Source organism: Copadichromis virginalis, linkage group LG13 (assembly GCF_057382275.1).
Source record: "Copadichromis virginalis isolate Kocher_CV1m ecotype Utaka linkage group LG13, C_Virginalis_male_GT1.1, whole genome shotgun sequence".
In the NCBI taxonomy this organism is placed as follows: Eukaryota; Metazoa; Chordata; class Actinopteri; order Cichliformes; family Cichlidae; genus Copadichromis; species Copadichromis virginalis.
Window position 1 is genome coordinate 22,690,079 of NC_140630.1, and position 11,893 is coordinate 22,701,971.

Here is an 11,893-nt window from a genome sequence, read left to right on the forward strand (position 1 = left end):
GATGGTTTGAAGTTTTCGTCTCTCATCTCCATCCAGGCTGACGTCAACTCTGATCAGCGATCACCTGTAATCTGGGGTCATTTGTCCAAAGTCTCAGAACAAGGAAGCCATTAAGATAGAATGTCAGGCTAAGATTATCTTTATGAGTAATACCACACTTAGCCTAATCTGACCAATGACTGTAAGCAGATGGCGCATTAAAAGGCAACAGGCCAGGCTGACGCCAGTAAAGCAGGCGATCGGCAAGTAGGGGGCTGCAACATCTCTCTCCATTTGGATTATGAGATCAGATGCTTGGTTCGTTCTCCTACCTTGGAAAGCAAAGGTAGGCGAGAGACAATGCCCCAGTCCTCATTCAGTTAAATTCAATTTTATTTACATAGCAGCAAATCACAAAAACTGTCACCTCTAGATGATTTATACTGTAAGGTAACGACACTACAGTAATAGACAGAAAACCCCCAAAATCAGACGGCACCCTATGAGCAAGTACTTGGCGACAGTGGAAAGAAAAAACTCCCTTTTAATAGGAAGAAACCTCCAGCAGAACCAGGCTCAGGAAGAAGCAGCCATCTGGTATAATCAGTTAAGGATGAAGGGAGAAAGACAGGACATGAGAACCAGAGATTAATAATAACTAATGATTAAAGAGCTTGGACTCTTGTTTTACATTTTAAAATAAAATGTGACTGAAAAGAACTAAAAGTCAGTAATTTGGTCTTTTTTCTTACACTCCGATTAGTGACATATAATGTTTTGATGTGTGAAAGCTTCTTATTAGTGCCTTAAACAGTGTTCCACAACTGATGGAGTAAAGTAGAAGTCGTACTATTAATGGTTGGGAAAGCTCTGCACACCTTTAAGAAAAATAGCTGCTGACTTTTATTACAGCTAGCCTGTGATAAAAGCTCACAGCAGTGAGTTGTGAATATTAATACAAAAGTATCCAGTCCTCCGAGGCCTAGACTTTGTAGGACTTTAAGATGAAAAAAGACTTTATTATGCCATTAATCTTTAATTTCTACAGCACACAAACACCAGCGTTCAGTCCATTTCCCTGATCTCTCTCTTCTGTTGCTCCCCCGGGCGCAGTAGTGTGTCTGAGTTATAAATAAAACAAAGCAAAGTGGAGCACTCTTGCTCCGTCTCGCTCCCTCTAACTCCCTTTCTCTCATCCACTGATATTCCCGTGGTAACTCCCTCCCACCCCACACACGCAGCCACACACACATGCAGCGTGTTCTATTTCAACACAGTCACCACGTCCCACTCCCAGCGCGTCAGACGCGTCCTCCTTCCCAGAGAACGAAACATCACCCCACCAGCTTCCCAGCAGTACTTGCTGCACTGTATTCTGGCTCTGCTGAGCCAGGTCTCATCCGTACTGTAGTCGCAGGCAAAACGATGTGCATTTGCATGCACACGTGCTCCAATTTCCTCATCCTTGTTGACATCACAATAGCAAACAACAAAACAATACTGGCATCCTCAGCTGGCTACACAGGAGCGTTACAGGCTGGAAAGGTTTTGTGGGCAGAATGCATAGGGAAGAGCTAATAGGCTGAAGTGGGAAGGTTTCAAAAACAACAACAACAGAGGAGGGAAACAAAAAAGTGAGCCACAGGGATTGTCTTCAGCCTTCATCTCTCAGCCGTATCAGTGACATAACCAACAATCAGCCCTGTATGCACCTATAGTCACAAGTGACGGCACACTGAGCATTCGTGTGGCATGAAAGACTAAGGCAAAGCCATGAATTCATAGAAAACAAACACACCACATGTCAGTACACCTCAGTTCTCAATGGATCTATGATGTTGTTCTCCTTGTTAATGGGTTTGATCACACCTCTGAACATCTTCAGACGCCACACTGAGCAGCGATGCAAGAGTTAAAGTTAAGTTCACTCACATGTGTTCTTGAGAGGGACAGGGACTCTGTCCTTGCTCCATGGACTCGTTGGCTCCCATCCTCAACTAGCTCAGCACCCCTGCCCCCCCCTGCCTCTTCCTGTTCTCCGGCCACCCTCCACATCCACCTGCTACCCCCAAAACTCCTTCCTCCTTTTGATGGTGATCCTTGCAGAGCAGGCAGGCAGGGAGCCTGTACCGGAGGCTGGCTGAGCGTACAGTGCTGCAGTGCAGAGGATGAGCGAGCTTCTCGCATCAGGAGCAAAACACGGGATGATTAAGGGCTCCTCACTTTATGCACATCATCCCCGATCCTCTACACCTCTACAGACGGGGAATGTTCCTGCTTCACATCTGGCGTTAAATAAAGCTACAGGAGGGAACAAAATATCCAAGAGCAGGATGTAAAAGAGGGAATGAAGCAAAACAAAAAGGATGTAAGTGTAATCCTGTTTTCATGCAAGTCTCTCAGAGGTGCCTCTTGTCTCTTTGGTTGCTGAGATCGCTGAGCGGTGTTGCTGCTCTCGCTGCCTCCTCCCCCCTCTTTCCTTCACTCTCTCCCCTGACACCAGCCTCCTGTGCCTTTAAAAAGACAAGCAGCTTTTCTTTTCTTTTTTTCATCTGCTACTGCAACTATGGGGGAGCCAAACAATAGCAGTTTCTCCCCCCAAATCCAGTCTGATTAAGAGACGCTTTCCCCTTCACTCTGTTTGTCCCTCACTCCCGCATTACCAGCACCTTGCAAATTTGGCTCTCTCCTGCCAGGGTCCCTCTGACTCGTGCAATGAGCTGCATAGTGAAAATGTCATTTTTGTGCCTCCTTTTCACACAATGGAAGCTTCCAGCACTCGGCTTAGCCAACCAGAGTGATGCACGGGGTAAACAATAGACTCTGAGAAACTATGCGTGAGTGTGAATGTGTGTTATTCAACTTCAGCTCCACTATAGTCTTCCCTTGAAGACAGTCGAACAGTGCCTCTATGAAAAAAAACACAAATTATAAAAACAAAGAAAAAAAAATTTTTTTAATGCATTTCTGTGTGACATACAAAGAATGGAAATAAGAGTAGAAACAATATATTTCCTACTGACTGTCAATGAGCAATAGGAAAGAGAGGCACTGGAAATATGAGAAGAATAAATCCATTGTAGACTCATGGGAACGTGAGGAATTGAGGACTCACTACAATAACATGAGCCCGAGGGACTGGTAGTCACAGTGAGTTGCTGTATTGAGGTATCAGGTATCTTATCTTTGCCTGGGAGGACAAAAAAAACACAATGAAATGGGGAATCTCCAATTCCCCCCCCAAAACCTAACACAGCATTTGAAAGGGGGAAGTGTTTGCATGTAAACATGGGAGTCCATTAACCCTGATTTTCACAAAGAATATCGATGTGATCTGAGACTCTGATGGGCATGACAATCGATATTCCACGACCCGAGGGGACAAGCAAACTCAAAACCCACAACTCACAACACAGACCCCTTCTAAAAAATATTGATCGCCCAGTGTTCCCCCAAGATTGGATGCTTTGGAAGGGGGGCAACACGAAAGTGGGTGGAGACTGGGTGTGCTGGGTGGGAGCATGTATAGACAAGTCTCCCCATCTGGCATTATGTGGAACCTTCACTAGGTCTTTTATTGCACTTAGAATAATATGTGATGTTTCATCTGAAGAGTGGAGAGGCTTTACACAAAGACAGAAGCATGGTGAACATGGTCGACACACAAGGTAAAACCAAAAAAAGAGGAGAGAGCCTAGCACATCTGGAAAATGGAAACTAATCTCTGTGCAGAGAAATTAAGTAAAAAAACAAAAGAAGATGTTATTTCTATTCTTTTTCTACTCCTTTTGAGACTTCAGCACATACAAGTTCTAGATGATTCCATATACAGGCTGTAGTATCTAGTGCAGTGCTGTTTGTGGAGTACATGTTCCTGTCATATTGAATGTCTGACATAAACATCCACCTTTTGTCGCAGCTTTAAGGGCCTGGCCTTAAACTTGAGCTTCGACTGCACGCTGAAAAAAATGAAGAAATGAAAAATTCAGCAGACTCAGGCACTGGAAGATATAGCTCTGGCAGATTTATCTGAAAAATTCATAACGCCACTCAAGAAGAATCAGGTCATCACAATCCATATATACAATATACATATGTATATATAGCCTTGTTGAAGTCCTTTCAAAATGAACTTTAGGTGTATTAAAAATCCACAACATACAGCTTTGTCTGCATTAAATATGATTAGAAGAATGCAGGACATGTTGGAAAATAATCATTTAAAGCATAACTAGAATTTTATGATGTAGAAAGCTTCATTATGAAAGGAACTTCAGTGTAGCGGGTCCACATTGAGAGCAAGTAAAGTCTCAAAGTTAAAAAACAAACAAAACCAATTATATATCGAATAATGTGGCACCAAAAAAAAAACTTCATAAGAGACCACAAAAATTTGGCCCTCAGCAGTGAGCTGTAGAACGATCCATGGCTCTGTAAGCAGTAGGGGGCTTTTTGCTTCCATGGGTCACTGGGTCACTGCAAATCAAAGCTGTACTGAGAGTTCGCCTCCTGATTGGAGTGTTCACCTCCGGGTCACAACGCTCCCATCCACTGTGCACGAGGGGTCACCGACAAATATGTTACCAGTGACAAAGCTGTGGCAATAATCGAAAATGGGACACTAACTCCGCATTTGTTCATGTTTGTAGTGTAACTCCTAAGTACAGGGAGACTGGAATAGCTATGCTTTCGTTCCATTAAATCAAGAAGTTCTAGGATACATCTTACAGGAATCTTGACTTTAGATGACGACACATGCTCCTCTGATCCTCCTGCCTTAGAGCTGCTGACTGAGCAGAGTAGTCTCAAGCTTTAATTCTTATATGCCAAGAAAAACCTGCATTCCTCCCATTAATCACTTGTGGGACTGACTCCTCGGGTTGGCACTTACAGTACACTCCTCCACCACACCTTGAGATTCAGTGGGATTTCTTTTTGTTTAAGTAAAAGACGAGAGCAGGCGAGTAAGTGGAGCACCTCAAAATGAAAAAGAAGCTGTTAAATTGGAGCTGAGACAGCCATCAGTCTAGTATCCTGATTACAGTCATGTGGTCACGTAAAATAGCGGCGAGAACACATTTGCCACAAACACATTTCAAAGAAGAGCGTGAGTTGTTTAAATCCTATAATCTTGCTTTGTCCATATTCTGAAATACATGAATTGCCAATTAATGTAACAGCATGGGAGGAGCTTTTGTTTTGAGGGCTTTTGCCAGAATCCCGTCAGCTGTCAGGAACTTACTTCACACAAAAAAGCATGTCTCTAAGATGTGTGGGAGGCTTTAACGGATTAATTATTCAGAATATTTGTTTTGGCTCTGTTGCATTCATCTCAATGTGATATAATTATTACTCTTGAAAATCAATGAGTCATTTATGAAAAAGGGACAAAATATAAGTTTGTTTTTGTTTTTTGACGTATTGGCATTTTCATTACCTCATAGCTATAAAGGTCAATTTTCAATTAAAAATAGTTTTAATACTGCCCAGTGTATAAGTCAAATTAATGTCTAGGAGCAGAGAGGGTGTGGCACATGCACTCTAATACTATAATAACCTGTGTTTAAGAGGTGTTTTTGCAGTGCACATAACTCAAAACGCAATCTACAGATTAAATTTATATATACAGCCGCACTGGCACTGTTGCTGTGCGTGCAGATAAATGGGAAACTCGAGCATCCAATCAGAATATTCAGTCAATGTTGCCGCACTGGTGCTCCACTCCTCTCCAGTTCTATCTAACAGGCCTCTCAGATATAAATAATGTAGCATCAATATGCTCGCCTTGCATTCTCAAAATCAACTCTTAGTGAGGGGTATGCTCACAAAGCTGAACAGTCACACAGTTTACATCTGCCACAACCAAATGTGCAGAAAACAGGTTTGGTCATTTGCTCTAATTGAGCATATGTGCATAATCCGGCACAGGAGAGCTGAGGTGTATTCATGTGTGCTCCAGGTTACTGCAGCATCCAGACGGCAGAGTGCAGACACAGTCTGGCAACACAACATGAAGACTGGACTCTGCAAACCCTCTGCTGGTGGTAAATGACACTGCAACAGGGAAAGTGGCTGAGTCATTCCTTCTAATATAATAAAGTCTATGATACAGTTGCAAAGGCCAAAAGCGGCTGCGGGGGAATGTTTAAATGAATAAACTATACTTGAAACAATAAAATAGTAATCACAGTGTCAAGTAATTCAGTGAGAAAAATAATGTTTCTTAAGTTGAAACAGCCAGTTAAAGGTCAAGATATGTGCTATACCACATTAAAGGACTACTTGGTTAGACTGCACTGCAATAGTAAAAACTGCGGAATGTTTAAGCATCAATAGGTACATTTTGTCTTGGTGTTTCTGCTATTTTCACCATTAACAAGCCACAATTATACAGTATGCATTTGGCTTTCCATGACCACTAAGTTCACATTTTGCAAATCTTATTTTCTTTGAGTCCATGTGGTGGACATGCATAGCAATGGTATACTGTAATTTTGTCAGTGGTGTAATGAGACTGGGTGTTCACATAGCTGTGGTTCTTTATATAGAAAATGTCAACAATGCTGTGTATCATTTATCTATATATGGCCAGCACTGTCAGGAAATATATGTCACAATTTTTCATATAGGAATAAATCAATATTTAAGCAAACACACCTAATGCTTTCTTGCTGACAATTAGATATGACTGATGCCACCTTCATAGTAAATATGAAGCAGGAGCTTGTAGCTAGTTAGCTTAACTTAGCCCGAAGACACAAAATATAACCCAGTTCTCCCCAATCACAAGAAAAAACAACACATTTTATCTTTTTTTTCTTGGTTTGCACAAAGGATAATAGTGTCTTTTTTGATGTGCGTCTACTTCTCACTGGAAAAAAGTGTGCAGCCACCAAAGACATATTCAAGCACACAAAGATATGCGAAGACAGAATATAATAAGAATATTAACCACAATGCTAAAATAGTCCTTTAGCTTTGAATATTTGAACAGGATAGATGATTGATTTTGACTAGTTTTCTGTTTAGTACCTCTAAGAATCAAGACTTGTTAATCAAGTGTGCCAGATGTCAGTTTAATGCTGTAATTTGACCTGAACCTAATGACAGTTAACAGGATAAGGAGAAGACTACTTTTTGTGAAGCACGCTAAAGAGACAAGTGTCAGCAAATCTACGTCAAGGACTGAATGAGAACACACAGTCACATCACCTTTTTACAAGTGCCAAAAAGATGAAGAGGTTCAGGAGCAGCCACATGTTCATACCTTAAAGGGATATGGCAGGGTGCAGAAGCGGGGTAAACATCCTCACAGGGGTCAGCAGAAGATGCAGGAGGGGAGGCAGGGGCTGGGTGAGGAGGACAGGGGGACGCAGGCGGGGTTGGTAGGGCTTCAAGTGTGTGACCCTCTGGAAGTGTGGGGACGGAGGTAGGGAACTCTGCGGTGTCTCGGAAGTGAGTAGGAAGGAGGTGGTGATCGGAGGGTAGTGGTTGAGGAGAGGCGGGGGCCAGGTGACCGCTTTCTACTTTGTCACCGAGGGAGGGCCTGCATGGGAGGGAACACAAAACATCAACAAACAGACCAAAACAAGAAAGCCAAGTTTGGAAATTTGGAGTTCCCACTCAGTTTTTCTCCAAATTCCCATCCAAATGGCCCATGAAGTAAACTCACCACAGAGCAGAGTAAATGTAAGGAGGATCGCTCTGTTCTGTGCCATCACTTAAACCTAGCAGCGACTTGAAAAACAGAAGACTCGCTCCAACCATCCTAAGAACGTTTTGTCACCTCTCTCATCGCTCCCCTTACACGATAGTCCATGCTTGCCCTACGGAGAAGTAGCCCACTTGAGGGAGTGCGGCTCTGTCATCATCGGCCACCTGGTGGAGTGGATTTGGCACTGATCCAGGCCCTGCTTATCAGGAGTGGTAGGCTCTTCTAATCTGACAGGCAAGGCGATGGACGCCCTTGCAGCTGTTCCCCACTTGGGGCATGCCTCCTGTTTAGTGCTAAAAATATCCCAGTAGTCGCTTCTGGAAAATAGAGCTTCACAATGCCTCCATAAAGTAAAGCACATGTATCGTGTGCTTACGCTCAACCATCTGCTGAGCTGCACTTTTTAAATGCCCCTGCCAGCTCGTGTCAGACTGAAACAGAGCTCAGTTATTCGCCCTCTCTCTCCGCAGCAAAGCCTGAACTTAATAGCATTTAATGAGGGTGTGTGCTTTTCTTAAGGGCGCAGCAAGTTACAGGTTACATTTAACAATGTGGTTATTATCATTCCACTACAAAGCAGGGAATTTTCTAATTGATGCAAGGCCACTGCATACATGATTTTTAATGTTCTCTGAGTTCAAATCAGATTTTTTTTCTGTTTTTAATTTGGTCCCATTCCTCTCTTTTTTTTTACCCACAATTAGAAACTTACACCAGAAGGCCAAAGCTATACATGTGCCAGCATCTGCGGCCAACTTGGCACATGCAGTTTGAAAATAGAAGCATAAAAGTGTCATAAAGCTCACTGCTGCCTCCGAAGATGGACAAAAGCAGTCCTGGGGGGCATGAAGACAAAAACATTTTGTATTTTCTGACTCGCTGCCTTCTAAATGTAGCTAATATCAGCTGACCCGCTCAGGTTAACAGCTGGCGATTTCCAGCCGGGTTCTGCCTCCAGATCCAACGTGCATGAAGTAACAGAGGCTTCTCCTTCCAGAGTGGGATGAACAAATTAGATGGAGCACATGTGCTCATTTACAGCCAGACATCAAACAGCTTAGTTCTACTGTTGGCATTAACACCTGGAGTCTGCTCAATACAGAGTTTACTGTAAGTAATTCAGCTGTGCGCATTACTCAAAGGCACCTCACGGGCAGTTCAAAGAGAGCACAGATATGACAATTCTCAGAAAAAAGCACCGATCCTCTAACGCCCATGCTCATGATTGCCAACTACAGCATTCACGCCAAACACACGCACACAAGTTGAAAGCGACCAACAAGAAATAACAAGACACAAAGTCCAGAGAGTGTGTTTAATGAGTGTTTATAAGGATGACTGTTTAAGAACACACGAATGCGCGTTTCATAATCATTAGCCAATGCTGAGCTTAAAGTATTATTAGGCAGGCATGAAAGTGGGTTTTTTTTTTACTCCACTTGTGCCGGCACAGGCAAATGAACCTACTATTACCATGGCAACACATCTATTTACAGTACAATGTGGGTTATAGGACATCCTACCTCTGTTTTGAGAAATATCCCACATTCTGGGCTAAAGAGTCACAGCTGTTTTCCTGCGTTCCTCAACAGAAAAAAACTAGCTGTGCTGCTTTTTAGAAAAAAAAAATTTATATGATACTTTTATGTAATGCAGTCACGAGCCCTCAATGTTTCCTGGAAGACCCAAAAACATTTATTAAATCACAGAGCTATGATTTAGACTGGATTTATGGACAACTTTGATTGTTAGTGTTGATCTTTACCATTACTGAGGAGATTTCCAAGGAAGCATAACGTGTTCTAACCTGTTTTTTCTTTTAACATGGGAGGAGGTGCACCTTTCATTTCACAACTTAGTTCTGGAAAAGCCTTCTCTTCCCTTCGTCTCTCTCTGCTCTTCCCTCCCCTCCACCCATCTGGTGAGGTCAGCAGAGGCAGAGCATAATTAGAACTAGTTACCTACAGACCATCTGCTGCATCCACCTGGAAGGACGTACGCAAACACGTACACACATGCACACATAAAACTACCAGAGCTACTGTTTGTCAACTCACCCAGATTTCAGCCATCACACGACTTCAGAGGTTACAGTAATTACAGTAAGCGATGGAAATGACCTGAACTCCAAAACAGCGGAGCCGATGACCGCACGTCCCAGTCCTCCTCTCCTCTCTCTTTGACTCTCAGACTAACTCTGTCAAACAAACTCGCACCGCAGCACATGCTCGAGTGTTTCTCTGAACCCTGGCTTTTGTTCCACTCTGTCTGGTCTGTGCAAATGACTTCAGTGGGGCTGAGTGCCTGCCCAAATTCCTCCCACTACAAGCTTCAGTTCACAAAGCCGCACAGACTGAGTAGGACTGACAGCTCGGACAGCCTTCGGGGGCGGAGAGAAAAAAAACACAATGTACACACAGACACACACACACACACGCGTATCATATCATATATCATATGCTGTCACGTTTGTTTCTGTGGCACATGTACGCAACAGTAACTGTATCTTTTGATGAAACCTCAGGGAAATAACATTCTTCCTTTTTCCTGCTCTGAACAATGCTGTGTGGATCCAACAGCAGTGATGGGACAAGTGTTGAGACTGACAGGCAGCAAGTGCTAATCTGGCATGTGGGATGGCTCCACGGCATGTGGTCGGAGACAGTGACAAATAAGGGAATTTGAGTTAATGAAGATAGGCCGAAAGGGATGGATCCCACGGAGAGGTAAATGGAAAAGCGTTGTGCTTTTACCTAATTCTAGTGAGAAATCTGGCTTTTCGCTAAAGGAATTAGTCAGTCCAACTTGTGCTGCTGAAATGCTTACATTAACACTGACTGATACACTGCTTTACAGCGCTTATTTAACTTGGAAATTTCAACAACTACATATAAATCAGTATACATCTGAGATTCGTATTAGTTCATAGGCACTGTTAAACCTCTGTAGAGAGAACAGTCACCCAGACACCGTTGAAGTGTCTGAAAGCCAAAACAAATCCACCAAGGTTGTTTTCCAAGCACACGGAAATCAGTTTTAAATGTGAGGCACGCACAGCTGACCTGTAAAGCACATGTCCCCCAAAGCTCCCTATTTTACACACATCTTCGCTCCAATGAAATGCATCTGATAGATCAGTACAAAGGAAATGTTATGACAAAATCTCCTTTGTTTGAATTATAAATGATCTCCAGTTGGGAAATCACTAAACCACAAAAACTTCAGATCAGCTGGGGGTTAAATGGACGTCTTTTCTTGAATCCAGACCCCGAATGCGGTGTGAAGAAGAGCGAGTCTGTTGGTTAAAGGAGTTTCTAAGGAAACATTAGTTGGCTGTTTTACTTAAAGCGGTGAAATGTGTTTCCACTGGAAACTGTGGGCATCAATTCAAAAATATGACAAGCATGTGATACAGACAGTAAAAACACTCACCCACTGTCCCGTAGCTCTGCAGCCGGATCCTGAACAGCCTCTGTCGCTGCAGTTTCCTCAGCTAGGACTTCAGCTGGCTCCACGGGCTGGATGTCTAAAGGTTTTTCCACTAGCTCCACTGGCAGCTCGCTGACCGGCTTCTCCTCTGACTGTGGGGACTCTGTAGTCGGCTTTGTTGTTTCTTGTTCTTCATACTTTGCTGGTTCTACGAGCTCATTATCATTAGCTGTTGGTTCTGGGATCTCATCTGTCCTTTCTCTTGCCTGTTCCTCATTCACTACTTCTGTTGAAGTAACTTGCTTCCTTTTTGGTTCTTGAACCTCATCTGGATGCTCTTCTTCTTCTTTCTTGGCTGCTTCTGGAAGCTCTGCCTTTGTCGTTTCTTCTTCTTCTACTTTTATACTCTGCGGTGGTTTGGAAAGCTCTGCTATCTCATGTGCTGATTCTAGGAGATCTCCTGCCTTTTTTAAAGGTCTGGGAAGGTCTACTGGCTTCTTCACAAGATTCACAGGTGGGATCTCTGCTGTCTCCTCCGCTGCTAGTTCTGGTGGTGGGGTCTTCTCCTGTCTCACGGGAGCTGCTATCTCCTCAGTCGGAGTGAGAAACTCTTGTTGAGGAGACTCCAGAGATGGAAAGGGTCTGAGAAAAAACACAACAGAAGAAGAGAAGAGGTGGGGGGTTTGTTGTTTAGTTTATAGCACATGCTCAAGGAATTACTCACAAATCAAAAATGTGTGTGTGAGCAAGAGGATGTGTGTGGGTGAAGTG

General features: G+C 43.3%; 1 protein-coding gene across 3 annotated transcripts in view; it reads right to left on the minus strand.

The window, feature by feature from the left end:
* The window catches only part of tacc2 (transforming, acidic coiled-coil containing protein 2), a 47,335-nt gene that overhangs the window by 18,323 nt on the left and 17,119 nt on the right, over positions 1–11,893 (minus strand). For all 3 annotated transcript variants that reach the window (XM_085478059.1, XM_085478058.1, XM_085478060.1), the window contains 2 exons: positions 11,126–11,764; positions 7,247–7,525 (listed from right to left, as the gene is read on the minus strand). In XM_085478059.1, coding sequence (XP_085334185.1) covers positions 7,247–7,525; positions 11,126–11,764 — 918 coding nt within the window. The remainder of the gene's footprint in view (positions 1–7,246; positions 7,526–11,125; positions 11,765–11,893) is intronic.